This window comes from Barbus barbus (genome assembly GCF_936440315.1).
Source record: "Barbus barbus genome assembly, chromosome: 33".
Classification (NCBI taxonomy): Eukaryota; Metazoa; Chordata; class Actinopteri; order Cypriniformes; family Cyprinidae; genus Barbus; species Barbus barbus.
The window spans coordinates 28203407-28222723 of NC_136761.1; the positions used below are offsets into that span (position 1 = coordinate 28203407).

Here is a 19317-nt window from a genome sequence, read left to right on the forward strand (position 1 = left end):
GTGTGTGTGTGTGTGTGTGTGTGTGTGTGTGACAGGCAGCCTGCCATCATCTTCATCGATGAGTTGGACGCTCTGTGTCCGAGGAGAGAAGGAGCTCAGAATGAGGTGGAGAAGCGTGTCGTGGCCACGCTGCTGACGCTCATGGACGGGATCGGATCTGTGAGTATGTGATGTTTGGGTCTGTCTGCTGTGAGTCTAGTGAACGGTTACTGAATCCTCAGGGTCTGAGGAGACTCTGGATCAGCGGCTCTCAAGCTTTTTCACCCAAAGACCCCAACACAATTATTAGAAGGCTATAAGATATTTCCTCTGATATTTCTGCTGTAATTATGATAACATTGCTTTTCACATTTTTTATTAACAGAAACTGTTGAAATTCAATTAAATTCAATTAACCAATTGCTTCATTGTTTTGTTTTTTAAATACATTTTTTGTTAAAATATGTATTTATTTTTTCAGCTCATTTAAATAGTCCAGTGGTCTATAATTATTTTCTTTCTTTCTGAATTAATAGCATGTTGAATTAATGTTGAATGAATTTAAAAGCACAAATATTCCATGTATCTCAATATGAGCTCATAAACGGAATGTGTAGTAATAATTAATTATTCAGAAATTAGATTAATATTGTTTAAAATGATTTTAGATGAAGCACAGCATGTCATGCACCTCAAAACAGATTACTGTGAATATTTGGTTACACTTTATTTTGATATTTGTCCACTTTAGACATTCTAGTAACTATAAGTAACTTTGCTACTACATGTCTACTAACTCTCAGTAGGGTAGGTTTAGGGTTAGTAGAATTAGTCGACATACACTGCGCTCCAAAAGTTTGGAAACACCCCAACCTTCCTAAACCTTCTAACAAGACTATGACCCCAAGCACACTTCCAAGCTGTGCAAATCCTATTTGGAGAGGAAACCGTCAGCTGGCATCATGTCTCATGGAATGGCCTCCCCAATCACCCGACCTCAACCCAATCGAGCTACTATGGGAGGAACTGCACCGTGATGTCCGTAAGAAGTGTCCAACCAGTGTGATTCGTCTTTGGGCAATCCTTCAGGAGGCTTGGAGTAATATACAGTATCAAGTCAAGACAGCTCGGATGCCCAGATTATGCAGAGCTGCAATAGCTGCTAATGGTGGATATTTTGATGAATCGAAAAGTTTTTTTCTATGTATGAACTGTTTATGTAATAAAATATGTTTTTGTAGTTTGTGTTGTCCCTTATCAGTGCAAAATTATCACAAATTAAAAAGGATTCATGCCAATATTGTCCAAAACCCCACTTTTCTAGGGCGTCTCCAAACTTTTGGAGGGCAGTGTATACTTGCATAGTTTCTCATCATCAGTATGTTGTATGTTGTAGATCCATCAAAATAAAGTGTTAGCAGATATTAAGCAGACAGTCCACTAATACTCTAATGACTGCTAGTTGACATGTAGTTGCGAAGTTATTTACTGTTAGTAGAATGTCTAAAGTGGACTATCACAATAAAGCGTGTCATTGTTGTAATTTAGATGTGTGTGTTTTCTGAGCTCAGGAGGGCCACAGCGGTCAGCTGCTGGTTCTGGGAGCCACTAATCGTCCTCATGCTCTGGATCCGGCGCTGCGGCGGCCCGGACGCTTCGATAAGGAGCTGGAGATCGGTGTTCCCGGCGCAGACGGCCGGATGGATATCCTGCAGAAGCAGCTGCGCTCCATGCCCTGTGCCGTCAGCGCTGATGATCTGCGGGAGATCGCCGACGCCGCGCACGGATACGTGGGAGCCGACCTCTCCGCCGTCTGCAAGGAAGCTGGTGAGTGATGCTGCGCTTTATTATGATTATTATGAGTACTAGAGCTGCCCTCAACTAAAGATTCTTCTGGTCGACTAGTAGTCGTTCGTTTGAAGCATTAGTCGATTAATCTCACTTTTATTAAACCATTTAAATCACAATAATGAACCTTTAATTGTCTACATAGCCTTATAAGCGCACACATAAAGCGTGCCACAGCACACCGGTGCTTATGAATGTGTCTGGGAAAAATGGATTACATAATCTGAGAATATTTGTTTCCCATTTGAATTAGTTCATTTAAAAGTAGACATTTCGCTCTCTATAGAGATATTTTCTTGTCTGTAAGGAAAGTATACAGAGTTTCAAGTTCAGAGACCGAGACAGAAAACACATCCTGTTTACTTTCATTATTTCACAAAAGCGCAGTGTTTTGTTGTTATTGAGAGCACACACATAAACGGTCTTTACAGATCTGAAAGATGTCTTACTCTTATCTGAGCAGAAATGAGGGAGTATTTTAAGAGCAAGTGAGCACAGCAGCTCATTTTACATGATAACATATTGTAAAATGTTATTTTACATTCAAAACAAAATGTTAGTTTTAATGTAAAATAAAATTATTATTTTATAGCCGTATTGATATATGATGTCATTAATGTGTTCCACTAGTTGCATTAATGCCGGTCACACCAAGAACAATAACAGTTGGTGTGAATGGGGCTTTAAGCTGCATTTATTTGATCAATAATATAGTAAAAAAATATAATATTATTATAATTTAAAACAGCTGTTTTCTGTGTGAATATGTGTTAAACTGTAATGTATTCCTGTGATCTGCAGCTGTATTTTCAGCATCATTACTCCAGTCTTCAGTGTCACATGATCTTCAGAAATCATAATAATATACTGATTTACTGCTCAACAAACATTTCTGATTATTATCAATGTTGAACACAGTTGTGCTGCACAATATTTTTGTGGAAACTGTGATACATTTCATTTTTCAGGATTCACAGATGAATAGAAAGTTCAAAAGAACAGTATTTATTTGAAATATAATTTTTTTTGTAACATTATAAATGTATTTACTGGCACTTTTGATAAATTTAATGCCTCCTTAGTGAATAAAAGCATTAATTTCTACTGTTCCCAAACCTTTGAACTTTATCTCTTCAGTTCAATCTCCTCCTGGTTCATCCTTTATTCACTGTCCGCTGCAGATGTTTGTTTCTCTTCTCATTCTCGAGGTTGAATGGGTCTTTAAGGTCACAATGACCTGTATGCTTGCAGACAACAGCACTTCCTGTGGAGACATGCAGACACACACGGACGAGACACACACACACACACACACAGAGAGAGAGAGAGAGATGTAAAAATAGACTGAGTCTGTGTACTCCATCAGTAAATCTCTGAGGGTTGGTTTTCTTTGGCAAGGTCAACACAGCTGTGTGTGTGTGTCTGTCTGTGTGTGTGACACTTTGAGTGTGTGTGTTTGTGTGACTGAGTGTGTCTGTGTGTAAGTGAGAGAGAATCTGTGTGTTTGTGTGACGTGTGTGTGTGTAAGTGAGAGAGAATCTGTGTGTGTGTGTGACGTGTGTGTGTGTAAGTGAGAGAGAATCTGTGTGTGTGTGTGTAAGTGAGAGTGAATCTGTGTGTGTGTGTGTGTGTGTGTGTGTAAGTGAGAGAGAATCTGTGTGTGTGTGTGTGTAAGTGAGAGTGAATCTGTGTGTGTGTGTGTGTGTGTGTGTGTGTGTAAGTGAGAGAGAATCTGTGTGTGTGTGTGTAAGTGAGAGAGAATCTGTGTGTGTGTGTGTAAGTGAGAGTGAATCTGTGTGTGTGTGTGTGTGTGTGTGTGTAAGTGAGAGAGAATCTGTGTGTGTGTGTGTGTGTGTGTAAGTGAGAGTGAATCTGTGTTTGTGATGTTTCTGTGTGCTCAGCATTCAGTCACTCGGAGCTCAAGTCTCCCTCATTGACTGAAACTGATCTCCAGTCCGTGTCTGATCAATAATGCGCAGTTTCCTCTGAATGACCTGCTGCAGAGAAACACACTGAAACGCTCCACCTGACCAAATCCACTGCATCAGCGCCAGGGGCTGGATTCACAAAAATACTCCCAAAAAACACATTCTTACTTTAAAACTTCACATCAGTACATCTTAAGTGAGATATTTATCCATCTATCAGCCCTATATTCAAAATTACAAAATATTCAGTAATGTTATTTTACGAATAGCTGTTAAGAAGAAATATATTCATAAAAATGTTTCATGAATCTGGCCCTGGACGTCTAGCGTATGTGATAGGGTGATTTTATCATGGATCTGTCCTGAAAAGTGTTTGTCTGGCTTTTTCTTTCATGAAGTAAAGGCAGAAGAGAAGCGTATAAATCACACTGAATGATCCTAAAGGAGAATAAACACCCGTGTGTGTGTGTGTGTGTCTCTCTGTGTGTGTGTGTGTGTGTGTGTGTCTCTGTGTGTGTGTGTGAAGGACAGTTTCTTCCTTATAAAGTCTTTCTGCTGCTCGCGCTTTCCTTTTACAGCCAGATGAGTTTTCGGACACACACCCCACGCCGGGTTTATATGAGTGTCATGTTTATAAACCGGAAGCGTTTATGGGGCGTATATGTCCTCATCTCCCTCTGGAGTCTGTTCTTTCTGTTGTATTATATATAAGTGCTGGTATTTTTCTTCACTGCAGCTGTGTGTAATACAGGAACGAGAAAGATCTAAAACATGCCTGCTTTACCCATCATCTCTTCTGTTCTTCATTTCCTTCTTTCTTTCTTCAGTCAAATGCAGAACGTCATCTTTTAATGATGCAGGAGCTGTTTCATGTTTTGTCTGTTTTCATCTTTTATTTTAAATATCACGAGCACAATTCACAAAAAAAGCATTCAGCATTCATTAAATGACAAATTAGTGAGAATAAATGATTGTTTGATTATCTCTATGATGAATATAAAGAACAGTTATGGAGAAATAAGAAAAAACTGATTAGATAAAGAAGAATAATTAGTGTAATATACATCTAGATATGAATGTGCACATTATGTACTGTATATACAATGGTATAAATGTATATGTAATATAAAATATTCCATGTATCATATAATATGAGTGTGTGTGTATATATGTGACCCTGTGTCTTAAGTCGCTGGGGTATATTTGTATCAATAGACAACAATACATTGTATGGATCAAAATTATACATTTTTCTTTTATGCCAAAAATCATTAGGATATTAAGATCATGCTCCATGAAGATATTTAGTAAACTTCCTACCGTAAATATATCAAAACTTCATTTTTGATTATTAATATGCATTGCTAAGAACTTCATTTGAACAACTTTAAAGGAGATTTTCTCAATATTTAGATTTTTTTGCTCCCTCAGATTCCAGATTTTCTAATAGTTGCATCTCAGACAAATATTGTCCTATCCTAACAAACCATACATCAATGGAAAGATTATTAATTCAGCTTTCAGATGATGCATAAATCTCAATTTCAGTACAACTGACCCTTATGACTGGTTTTGTGCTCCAGGGTCACACATATAATCTTAATTCAAAGGCTAAACAAGATTATTTTTCTTACCCCATTGGCAGATATTTTTACTTGTTTTAAGCAGAAACGAACAAAATTTGTAGAATATTTTCAGAAAACAAGACGACATAATATCTTAAGTCACTGAGTAAATGCATCCTGATTCAAGTACTTGTAGATATTTATACTAGAAAACGAGACAAAAATACTAATTAAGAAAACCTTTTTTTCCAGTGTACTGAAATTCCTGATTGTTTGACTGCAAAATTCAGAAATTAAATGGAATGAAAAAATAAGGTTATTAATGGCTATTTAAAATTTTCGATTCTGTTCGGAAATAATTAGATTTTGTTTGTGTTTCGGGTTATGTTCCTGTCCAAATTTCATTGCTTGAACCGGATCTGAGCCCTGCTTTAAACCTCTCTGTGTGATCTTCCTCACTGAATTACAGCCAGTGATCTTCTGCTTTCTGACCCAGTGTTGATGATTATTTTAGCTGGATTTCCAGGGGATCTGTTTTTAACCGTGTTAATTGTAGGCAGGGTCTCTGGTCTCTCTGTTTGTGAGTCCTGTTTGATGTCGTCATCTCCAGAGAGCAGCAGGTCAGGTTTGATTCACATCCGATCAGAGCGGCGGAAAGCCTGCGGGATGTTTGCTCTCAAATAAATCAGCTCAAACAGAGATTAGACCGCGTCTCTGGCTGGATTCAGCAGATGAAGCCGCTTCAGCTGGGTCTTATTATCTGTCCTGTGTGTGTGTGTGTGTGTGTGTGTGTGTGTGTGTGTGTGTGTGAGAGAGAGAGCTGGTGCTACAGCGGTTCTGTCATCGTTTACTCATGTTTAGCTCTGTTCTGCAGTCAGATCTCTTCAGGAATTCAACAGTTATTGTGCTTTTCTGGTTTTAGAGTCCACACTGCGACTAGATAAAACTAGAGAAATGCACTACTAGTCTTTTTTTTTAATGTGAAAAGTCCCTTTTTTGATGAAAAATACAGTAAAAATTCTGAAATATTATTAGAATGTAAAACAGCTGTTTTCTATATGAATATCCATTAAACATTTCTGATTATTATCAGTGTTAAACAGTGCTGCACAATTTTTTTTTTTTTTTGTGGAAACTGTGATGCTTTTTATTTTTAATGATTCACAGATGAATAGAAAGTAACAGCATTTATTTGAAATATAAATATTTTGTAACATGCATATCTTTACCGTCTCTTTTGATCAATTTAATAATTCCAAACTTTTTAACTGGTAAAACAAATGTTTCTGAATGTGCTCAGATTGATCTGATGGTCTTTTTTGTGTTTCTGCAGGTCTTCACGCACTGAGGAGGGTTTTAGGATCCAAACCTGCTTTCTCTGACGTCCAGGTGATGAACAGTGTAAAGGTCACGACCTCTGACCTGAGGCTGGCCATGACAGAGGTCAAACCCAGCGCAATGAGAGAGGTGGCCATCGACGTGCCAAAGGTACAGTGTTCATCTGAAGAATGATGATGAATTAATAAAAAACCTTCAGATGCAGCGATTAACAGACTGATTATCAACTTTCAGAGTGACTGATTGACAGATTGATGGACCAATCACAGCTCAGGATTTGGATCCTGTAATGCAAATGAATCAAACTGTATTGTGTGTGTGTGTGTGTGTTTAGGTTCGGTGGAGTGACATCGGTGGGATGGAGGAGGTGAAGCTGGCGCTGAAGCAGGCGGTTGAATGGCCCCTGCGGCACCCCGAGGCCTTCATCAGGCTGGGTATAACGCCACCTAAAGGAGTTCTGCTGTACGGACCGCCGGGATGCTCCAAAACCATGATCGCTAAAGCGCTAGCCAACGAGAGCCAGCTCAACTTCCTGTCCATTAAGGTACATAATAAGTGTGTGTGTGTGGTGTCTAACTTACAGCGTTTAGTTATGGAGCAAAAACAGAAAACGTAAGAATATTACAAATATACACTACCAGTCAAATGTTTTTGAAATGTAAGATTTTTTATGTTTTTTAAAGAAGTCTCTTCTGCTCACTAAGCCTGCACTTATTTGATCCAAAGTACAGCAAAAAATTTTACTATTTCAAACAGCTGTTTTCTATGTGAATATGTGTTAAACTGTAATTTATTTCTGTGATCTGCAGCTGTATTTTCAGCATCATTACTCCAGTCTTCAGTGTCACATGATCTTCAGAAATCATAATAATATACTGATTTACTGCTCAATAAATATTTATGATTATTATCAATGTTGAAAACAGTTGAGTAATTTTATTTCAGGATTCTTTGAATAGAAAGATGCAAAGATCAGCATTTATCTGAAAAAAAAAAAAGCTTTTGTAACATTATACACACTCTACCATTTGAAAGCTTGGAGTCCATATATATATATATATATATATACATATATACATATATATATATTAGTACAGTCAAAATTAGCATGTTAACGCAGGTGATTAATTTTTTCAGTTTAATGCATTTAAATTATTTTTTAAATTATTTAATGCAGGGACGGGCCTAGGGTTGGCCACCCCACTCATAACTGCTAATTCAGTTTTTTCTTGACAAGAAGTGAATTTATTCAGTCGCTGAACGTCTTTACGAGCTCATCAAACAGGAGACGTTTCAGACGCGCTCTTCAATACACGCAGAGCCGATCCTCCCTATACGCAGAATATGCAAGCTGCTTAGGGCCCCCGAAACACCAGGGGGCCCCCTTGCTCTCAAAGATGATTTCATTTTAGTTTTGTTTTTGAATTTGGCCAGCAGTTATGAAAAATGAATGATCATTTATTTTAATGCAGTGCGCTGTCGCCCTTTCTACGTAAAAATCTGTCAAATCATGTAACGTGAATGTCATAAAGTCTCTTGCTCGAGACTAAAAAAACGATTTGAAAGCATAGCTAGCCGCAGAAGAGACACTTGTTTCTCAAGCGCTTTCCGCGAGTAAGATTCGAGACGTTTTGCGACGGGCCCCCAAAAGTCTAGGATCAGCTCTGAATACAGGCACATTAAGAACATGTTGTCTCTGAAATGGTTTTCCAAACTGTCCTGGAGCATCCTAGCACTGTCTTCCTCAGAGTTGAGAGAAAATACAATGTATGTATTTGATAAACTTTTATTTAGCAGTGATGCTTTAAATTGATCAAAAGTGATGATAAAGACATTTAATGTTACAGAAGATTTCTATTTCAGATAAATGCTTCTGAACTTTCTATTCATCAAAGAAACCCGAAACCTTAAATAGTAAAAATATTTAAAAATGTTACTGTTTTTGCTGTACTTTGGATCAAATAAATGCAGGCTTGGTGAACAGAAGAGACTTCTTTAAAACACATTAAAAATCTTACTGTTCGCGATATAAACTCAGGATTGCGCGATATAAACTGAGGATTGCGCGATATAAACTCAGGATTGCGCGATATAAACTGAGGATTGCGCGATATAAACTCAGGATTGCGCGATATAAACTCAGGATTGCGCGATATAAACTGAGGATTGCGCGATATAAACTCAGGATTGCGCGATATAAACTGAGGATTGCGCGATATAAACTCAGGATTGCGCGATATAAACTGAGGATTGCGCGATATAAACTCAGGATTGCGCGATATAAACTGAGGATTGCGCGATATAAACTGAGGATTGCGCGATATAAACTGAGGATTGCGCGATATAAACTCAGGATTGCGCGATATAAACTGAGGATTTTTATAAATAACTTTTTTTTTTTTATATAACTTTTTATAAATAAATAAACTCAGGATTGCGTGATATAAACTCAGGATTGCGCGATATAAACTCAGGATTGCGCGATATAAACTGAGGATTTTTATAAATAACTTTTTTTTTTTTTTTATAACTTTTTATAAATAAATAAACTCAGGATTGCGCGATATAAACTCAGGATTGCGCGATATAAACTCAGGATTGCGCGATATAAACTGAGGATTTTTATAAATAACTTTTTTTTTTTTATATAACTTTTTATAAATAAATAAACTCAGGATTGCGCGATATAAACTCAGGATTGCGCGATATAAACTCAGGATTGCGCGATATAAACTCAGGATTGCGCGATATAAACTGAGGATTTTTATAAATAACTTTTTTTTTTTTTTTATAACTTTTTATAAATAAATAAACTCAGGATTGCGCGATATAAACTCAGGATTGCGCGATATAAACTCAGGATTGCGCGATATAAACTGAGGATTGCGCGATATAAACTCAGGATTTTTATAAATAACTTTTTTTTTTTTTTTATAAATAAATAAACTCAGGATTGCGCGATATAAACTGAGGATTGCGCGATATAAACTGAGGATTTTTATAAATAACTTTTTTTTTTTTTTTTATAAATAAATAAACTCAGGATTGCGCGATATAAACTCAGGATTGCGCAACGAAGTATGATTTGTGAGATACAGTCACAATTACCTTTTTTTCTTTATTCAGTGATAGAAATGAGCCTCCGTAGGATGTCCTCCGCTGAAAATTAATTGATAAAGTATTTCTGCAAATTCTCTTGTAGCGATTGTGCTCGTTTACAATCATTATAATTATCTTGATATGAAAACGATAGAAGTCTACTCCATCTACACATCAGCAGTAGCTGGAGATCTGTATGTGTGAACGTGTGTCATCTTGATCAGATCAGGCTTGTTTGGAGTGAATTCCCTCACAGGAGGATGTTTAGTCTGAGAGACGCTCACATTTCTGTAGCAGAGCCGATATCAATCTCTCAAAGCAAGAGAGAAAACCCAGAGCCTGTGTGTGTGTCAGGAGGTGTTGAAATGCATTGTAGGACGAGAGGAAGTGAGCTTGACTTCAGAGAGAGTATTTATCCGGCTCTGCTCTTCAGTCTTTGTGCCGGTTAGTAGTTATTTGTCTCAGGTCCTGTCCAGGTTATAGTCTCATTAATCTCTCAGTGCTGCTGATGTTTAACCAGCCGTTTATTCTCACATGCTCAGATCTGTCTCGCTCGCTGCTTATCTGCTGCTGTTTAGGCCAGAAACATACTTTAACATGCACTTTAGACGTTCAGTTTCATCTTTACAGCTCTGTAATGCATTGGTGATTGATTAAAGTATTGATGATGCTTATTGTGTCTCGACAGGGTCCAGAGTTACTGAGTAAATACGTGGGTGAATCAGAGCGAGCGCTTCGAGAGGTGAGAGACGCCCGTATGCACCTGATCAAAGTCACAAAATCACTGTTACTGATACTCATGTTATGTTAAATCTGTATGACTTTCTTTCTTCCATGAAATGCAAAAGGAGAAGGTTTTATGAATTCTGCCTTTTGCTCTTTTCCTTTACAATGAGGGCTTTTTACAGCTCCTATACAAGTTAAGCTTTTTACTTTACTTACTTTTACTTTGTCATTTAGCAGACGCTTTTATCCAAAGCGACTTACAAACAAAGCTCATGTCGATTTCTGCAGGAAATAACACATTTAAAAAAAATAAAAATAAAATAAAAATAAAATTTTTTAATTGAAAATTGAAAAATAAAATGAAATTACAAAAATGTTAGACTTGCAAAAACATACTTTTACACTTCTGGAGGATTTAGAATCAGAAATGTGAGGCTTATTACAAATTAAATGAACTTTTTATGAATTAAAAATGTGATTTGATTGAAAATGTGTCTCAACTTTTCTTAATTTTAACAGTAAAGGTGTTTAAATCATCAATTTTTTACAGTTGTTTTAAGGCGTAAAAAGCAGGTTACGGTGAGACACTTAAACTTGTGAGTATTTAAAAGCAGCAGTTCAAAGCTTACAATTTTATAAAAGCACTTGCATTAATATTTAACCAAAAACATGTTTTATTTGATCTGTAAAGCTGTTTAAATCATAATTTTTTTCAGTCATTCTAAGATGTAAAAATTAAGGTTACTTTTACTTTTTTGGCAGATTTTAAAATAGAAAATCATAAGCACTGGAATGAATTCTTTTGTTAACATGTTTTATTTGAACTTTAAAGCTGCTTAAATCATAATTTGTACAGTCGTTCTAGGGTTTATAAGGTAGGATACGGCGAGACACTTAAACTTTTGAGGATTTAAAAATTAAAAATGAAGCTTATAGTTTTATGAAAACGCTTGTATTAATTTTTTTTGTTAACTTGTTTTATTTGAGCTGTAAAGCTGTTTAAATCATTTTACTGTCAATTTTATGCTGTATATATGCAGGTTACTTTTACACTTTTTGAGGATTTAAAATTGGAAATGTGAAGCTTATAATTTTATAAAAGCACTTACATGAATTCTATTAAAACTATTTATTTTTTAGATTTAAAGCTTTTTAAATGTGAATTTTTACATTTGTTTTAGAGTTTACGGTGTTACATTGTCATGCTGAAGTAAAATTTCACAACTTTACACAAATCATTAGTAAATTATTTTTTTTTTTCCCACACTGAAATCATGTTAACACATTATCGTTTACGTCTTGTGGCTGTATAGTGAGACGAGTGAGTATTTTGATGAATTATGGATTAAACTTCCATTGTAAGTGTCTTACTTTAAGACGGTTTTTTTTTTTAAGAAAAGTTCAAATTTTCTGAAGTCATATGATGCTTTGTGTGAGAAACAGACTTAATTCATTTTAAAGTGTCATATGAGTTTAGATCGACATTTGGGTTTGTAAATAGTCAATTAAAGGGACAGCGCACACATTTTCTGTGTTTCTGAACCTTTAATGGTGTGTGTGTGTGTGTGTGTGTAGGTTTTCCGGAAGGCCAGAACAGTTGCTCCATCTATTGTTTTCTTTGACGAGATCGACGCTTTAGCAGCGGCAAGAGGAAGGTAACGACACAATCATCAATCACTTTATTACTAAAGCATTGTTCTCATTGTCAGTACTGGCAACTAAACGACAAGATATGATACATAACACACATCATCCACACTAATATCTGATCATGTGAACATATGATTTTGTTAGTATTAAGGTGTTAAATGTGTTTTGTTCTGACATGTGGGAGAACGTTATTGCTCTACACACACACACACACACACACACACACACAGAGGAACATCTGTGCTTTACAGACACAAGTGCGTCTTTGTTTCGCTGAAAACAGATGGAGATTCTGCTGTAGTTCCTGTTCAGGGAATCACACACTAAAATACAGTAGGAAATAATGTAGTAAATCAGAAATCAAACTACAGTCAAACAAGCAGAAAAGTCTCATTCACTCTGTGGATGATAAAATGTATTTAATTGTACACTAAATTTCAGTACAAAAATTAATCAGTTTGGTTGCTAGGTGTTACTATGTGGTTGCTAGGCAGTTCCTAGTGTGCTCTTGGTAGTTGTTAGGGTGTTGCTATGTGGTTGTTAGGCAGTTGTTAGGGCGTTTTCAGTAGTTGCTAGGACATTGCTATGTGGTTGGTAAGGTGGTCTGGGTAGTTGTTAGGGTGTTGCTATGTGGCTGATAGGCAGTTCCTACACTGTAAAAAATAATTGTAAAGAAGGGCAGAATGAACTGTAATTTGAAGGCTTTTTTTCACACGTGTTTAACCTACTGAATTTTGCACATTTCATTGCATTGTTTTTTAGGCTTAATGGAAATGTCTGTAAAACTAGATAATGTCCTGGCAGAAAATTACCAGAACATTTTCAGTTTTTATTTTTCACGGTGTATGGTGTTCTCAGTAGTTGCTAGGGCATTGCTATGTGGTTTCTTGGCAGTTGCTAGGGTGTTGCTATGTGGTTGTTTGGGTATTTCTATGTGGTTGCTAGGGTGTTACCATGTGGTTGCTAGGCAGTTCTATTAAATATTTGCTTCAAAATGTAATAAATGAATGTGTATGCGGTGTTAGTAAATGAGACTCATTAGCTATGTTTCCATCCACCTATTTTTATGCGCATTTTGGGATATCGCATCAAAAAACGCTGGATGGAAATGCCAAGATGCGCATAAATTCTAAAAATCACATAAAAAAACTTATGCGCTCACCTAAGTAGGATATATTTCTTATCCGGCAAGAAAACATGCACATAAACTACGATGGAAACACTTTTACCGAATAAATTCCTTAATGCGCATCAAAAAGACGTGACTTTGCGATGGGACAGCATAACTGGACCAATCAATGGACCGATCTCATTTCACAGCATCTGAAATGCTAGTTTTGTCATTCTAAAATGCTTGAGCAAAGTCTCGTCAAAGTGCCTTGTTATAATTAACTCCCAGAGCTGCGTTCCCAAACAGCAGGCTCCAAAAAGAAGATAACATGACCGTGTTTCGTCTGCGTGCTCTGAAGCTCGTAATTTATCGTATATATAAACATTATTATGTACAGTGCCTTCTCCCACAGCAGCAAATTATTTTTTTCTTCATGTTATTTAGTGCAAGTTAATCAGGAAGTGACGATTTTGTTCCCTTCAACTGGATGGAAACGATGCTTTATTCGCAAATGTTTTATGGGATATTCCAATTTTGCACATAAGTTTAATTTGAAACTCTGGATGGAAACATAGCTATTGTCTGTATGGAGCCGCAGCTGATGTGACTGGATTCTCCACCTGTTTTGGTCCTTTGTCTTTTTGGTGGTGACTCCACCTGACACTGCTGATGTCCCAGTGTTTGAGCTCCAACACTCAACGTGTGTGTGTGTGTGTGTGTGTAAATCTGAAACACTGAGTCATCAAATGTTTTTATTTGTTTGGCTCTTTGCTTGTTTAATTAATAAAGTGCCCCGTGTTTTAAGCTTCTGACAGGAATCTCTCTAACTCTCTCTCTCTCTCACACACACACACACACACACACACACATTGTTCTGCTGAGTCAGAGATTCATTTACTGGATTGAATTCAGAGTGACACATTGATTTACTGATGAATGTTTACCTTTAATCAATCACACACACACACACACACACACTGATCTGTCTACAGAATCAGTTCATTTGAAACCTTATTCAGCAGAACCCAACAGAAATACTGCAGAATCCAACCAGCACCTGCCCAGCGACACCCTAGCAGCCACATAGCAATGGTCCGACAACTGCCTAGCAATCATCAAAACCTAATTGGCACCTATCTAGCAACACCTTAGGAACCATCCAGAACACTCTTGCAGCCACATAGCAATGCCCTATCAACTATTGATAACACCCTAGCAACCAACCAGAACTTTTTATCACCTGCCTAACAACACCTTAGAACAGAACACCCTAGCAACAACATATCAACTTTAGAAACTACTGTGAACACTGTAGCAACTGCAGAGCAACCACACCAGAGTTGCTAGTGACAGCAGAACTGGCTAGCAACCACATAGCAATGCCCTAGCACCCACCCAGGTCTGCCACATAGCAGCAACCTAGCAAAGGCCTAGCAACCACCTAAAGCAGACTACCAACTGCCTATTAATACCATTGCAACCATTCAACCATAGCAACAACATAGCAACTCTCTAGAAAATACTGAGCACACTCTAGCAACCACATAGAAAAGCCCTAGAAACATCCCAGAAACCATATAGAACACCCTAGCAACAACATAGCAATGCCCAGAAACCACCCCAGGGACACCAGTATTGCTAGGAACAACAGAACTGGCTCGCAAACACATTGCAACACCCTAGCAACCACTGAGTTGACCCTAAACAACTACCTGGCAACACCCTAGTAAACACCCAGAACAAATTAGGAACTGCCTATTAACAACATTGCAACCATCCAGAACATCATAGCAATGCCCTAGCAACTACAGAGAACACCCTGGCAACTGCTCAACAGTACTCTAGAAGCCACATAGCAACGCCTTAGCAACGTTTCAAAGCACATTATCAACAATATAACAATGACCTAGCAACCACCCCAGGGACACCAGAGTTGCCAGGGAAAGCAGAACTGCCTAGCTACCACACAGCAACGCCCTAGCAACCACTGAGTACACCCTAAGAACACCCTAGACACTGGGGGGTTGCTAGGGACAGTATTTGTGCTTGTCTTGAGTTTCTAGCGTGCTGATTGAGCGTGATGTGTTGACTGTGTGTGCAGCTCTGGTCAGGCGGGCGGCGTCGCTGATCGAGTGTTGGCTCAGCTGCTGACAGAGATGGATGGAATCGAACAGCTTAAAGATGTCACGGTTCTCGCCGCAACCAACCGACCTGATATGATTGACAAGGTAGGACTGATACACACACACGTTTCCTCCTGCTGGGTTTGAGAGCTTCCACTTCCTGCAGTCAGAGGCTCACAGCAGCTGTCACTCATTCTGATTGACAGCTCCTCCGTCAGTCTGAGACCCCCTGCGGGACCCACCCGTCTCACACACACACACACACACGGCCTCATTTGAATCTCACACAAGCAAATGGAGAAACAGTCAGTGTCAAACTCACACCTGAACTCTCCTCAGCTGTCATGAGAGTGCGTTTATTTTGCTGCAGTTTATAGTTTGGTGCCAAAACTATCCCTTAAGTTTGGATAAACCTCCTTTTGGGGACATTTGAGGAACTTCAGCTGGAAAAGAAAAAGATCCTTAAAGTATTTTCTTTTAGGGTTTATGTTTGTAGTCATAATTAACTTTTATTTTATAATTTTAAATTATTAAATTATTATTAAATAATAAAAAAAATGAATAATATTATTACATAATTAAATATGGTTAATAATAGGGCTGCCCTCTAATAGGCAACTATAACCGTTAGTCGACCAGAAGAGGCTTGGTCGACCAAAATTGTATTATTCGCTTTAGTCTCAGGAAAAAAAAATCCACAGGTGAAATCACGCAGTCTGTGACGGACAGATTGTTAACGGCTGCTCTGTGGTAATACAGTACATCAGGCAGGACATCCAAACACTCGCATATCATTCATCGACCTCAAATATGTAAGTATTAGCAACTTTACATGGCCGCTCAATCTAATGTTAACCTAGAGAAATGAGCGCCATGAGGACGCTGAACAGTAGCTCACTTAGGAGTGTGCGATATTGGAAGAAAAAAACATATCTCTATTTCTTGGGATTTGTTTCGATAACAATAATTAGACAATATTTTATTTGTGTGTTATTGTGCTGATATCTGACTACCGTGGACAGCTACAGTTTTTGATATTCTTCATATTCTGTGTGGTCAGTTCACATCAGTGATGGATATTAATCTTTTCATACAAGTTTAAAATGATTTTTACTTTTTATGGGCAATTTTACTTTTAATAAAGGTACCTTTGTTTGCCAAAATAAATAGTTTGATTTTCAATAATTTAAAGATAAATGAAATTAATGTTTTATGCCTTCATTTGAAAACCAGATACAGAACACAGAATTTCTTAAGAATAAATTTGAATAAACTAAGTTATTTTTATGCATTCAAATAATTAGACATACTACAACACAGAATTTAATAACAATAAACATATGGTGAAAGAAACACCCACTTATGAAAGTTCTGAAAAGTGGCCCTTCAGAACATACAAAAGCATTTCATTTTGACTTGGGATCCCTATCGGCTTTTAGGTCTCCACAGGTACGAAATCTTGGATGACTCATTAAAATTCGACAAACAAATTTCTTCAGTAATTGGGTCCAGTTTTCGTCAGCTCCGTATACTTGCAAAAATTAAACATTTCCTCACTGATAAGACTTTGGAGATGGCGGTGCATGCTTTTATCACGTCACGTCTTGATTATTGTAATTCGTTATACTGTGGCATTTCTAAAGCCCAAATTGCCCGACTTCAGTTGATCCAAAATGCTGCCTCAAGATTTCTTTTGAAAAAGAAAAAAAGGGATCACGCTACTCCACTTTTAAAGGCCCTTCATTGGTTGCCAGTACATTTTAAAATTGTACTATTTGTTTTTAAATCTTTGCACAATCAAGCACCCGGCTACTTATCTGAACTGTTCCATCAGTATATCCCCTCAAGAAGCTTAAGATCTGGTGACCAGAATCTTCTTTTAATTCCACACTCCAGACTTAAACGTAGAGGTGACCGTGCCTTCTCTGTAATTGGTCCTCATCTCTGGAATGACCTGCCAGTGGAAATTCGAATGGCCCGAGCGTGACCATTTTTAAGTCTCTGTTAAAAACCCATCTGTTTTCATTGGCTTATTAGGTTTATATTCCTGCCTAGTATAGTTTTTTTTGGTACTGTTTTATTTGGGTTCGTTGTTTTAATCTGTTTGCTTGTTTTAATTACTTTTATGATGCTGTATCTTTTGTGAAGCACTTTGGTCAGTCTCGTGGCTGTTTTAAATGTGCTATATAAATAAAGTGAACTTGAACTTGATAAAGATTTTCTTTAACAACCTAGAATAAATGAATAGAAATGATGATTGGTATCGATATCGAAAATTTTTCAACGATACCCAACCCTACTTAAAATGAACAATGACTCGTCAACCAGAAAAATCTTTAGTTGAGGGCAGCCCTAATGATTAGATCATTCATAACAATTAATAAAAATAACTTCTTTTGGGGACAAAAGGAACTTATATTTGAGGAGCCTCTTTTGAAGAAAAAAAAATATATATTCGTAAAGGTTTTTTTTTTTTTTTTTTTTTTTTTGAGTTTGTGACAGACTAGTCATTATAATTAACTTCACATACAAATGGTGGAAATTTGTGCTAATTTATATAGGGAAGTAAGTGTGTTTTTCTTTAAATAATGAAGTTTTGTGAAGGTGTATGTATTATGTCTGTATGTAATGAGAGGGTTGTTGTGTGTGTGTTTGTGAGTGTTTTAAATGATGGTGATGTTTGTGGGACGTTCTTGTCGTGGTGTGTGTAATAAGTCTTAGTGATAGACTGAGACGGTCATGGCCAAAAATATCGGCACCCTTGGTAAATATGATCAAAGGCGGCTGTGAAAATTAATCTGCATTGTTAAACCTTTTTATCTTTTATTTAAAAAAAAATCACAAAAATCTAACCTTTCATTGGATAATAAGAATTTAAAATATCATTATGAAATGTTTTTCTCAAATGCACGTTGGACACAATTATTGGCACCCCTAGAAATTCTTCAGAGTAAAATATATCTGAAGTATATTCACATTCATATTCACAATTTTGAGCACTCTAGGGTGATTATGAACATGAAATTATCCAGCCATGGCTTCCTGTTTCACAGAAATATAAATAGGAGGGAAAACAAAGCCCAAATTCCCTTAATCATCCATCACAATGAGAAAAACCAAAGAATATATTTCTGATGTGCAGCAAAAGATAATTGAGCTTCACAAATTAGTGAAGTGGCTTTAAGAAAAGAGCTAGAGCAGTGAAAATCCCCATTTCCACCATCAGGGCAATAATTATGAATTTCCAATCAACGGAAAATGTAATGAAACTGCCTGTAAGAGGACGTGTGTCTATATCGTCCTAATGCACGGTGAGGAGGAGAGTTTGAGTGGCTAAAGACTCTCCAAGGATCACAGCTGGAGAATTGCAGAAAATAGTTGAGTCTCGGGGTCAGAAAACCTTAAAGAAAAGTCAAACAGCCCCTACATCAGCACATGTTGTTTGGGAGGGTTTCAAGAAAAATTCTCCTAGCTCATCCACAAACAAACTCCAGCATATTCAGTTATCAGACACGACTGGATCTTCAAATGGGACTGGCTTCTATGGTCAGATGAAACTAAAAAATTAGCTTTTTAGCAGCAAACACTCAAGATGGGTTTGGTGAACACAGGGATCAAAAGTACCCCATGTGTACAATGAAATATACTGCTGTATTTGTGATGTTGTGGGCCTATATTTCTGCTGGAGGTCCTGGACATCTTGTTCAGACACATGGCATCATGGATTCTATCAAATACCAACAGATAAAAAATCAATAAGTGACTGATTCTATTAGAAATCTTATAATGGGCCATGTTTGGATCTTCCAACCGTACAATAATCCAAACACAAACCTCAAAAACAACACAAAAATGGGTCACTGAGCACAAAACCAAGCTTCTGCTGGCCATTCCAGTCCTCTGACCTGAACCCTGTAGAAAATGAGTGTGAACTGAAGAGAAGAAGCTGT

General features: G+C 37.2%; 1 protein-coding gene across 2 annotated transcripts in view; it reads left to right on the forward strand.

Moving 5' to 3' along the window:
- The window catches only part of afg2a (AFG2 AAA ATPase homolog A), a 58037-nt gene that overhangs the window by 8543 nt on the left and 30177 nt on the right, over positions 1–19317 (forward strand). For both annotated transcript variants that reach the window (XM_079390220.1, XM_079390221.1), the window contains exons 8-14: positions 36–159; positions 1551–1806; positions 6654–6808; positions 6993–7202; positions 10446–10499; positions 12059–12138; positions 15346–15472. In XM_079390220.1, coding sequence (XP_079246346.1) covers positions 36–159; positions 1551–1806; positions 6654–6808; positions 6993–7202; positions 10446–10499; positions 12059–12138; positions 15346–15472 — 1006 coding nt within the window. The remainder of the gene's footprint in view (positions 1–35; positions 160–1550; positions 1807–6653; positions 6809–6992; positions 7203–10445; positions 10500–12058; positions 12139–15345; positions 15473–19317) is intronic.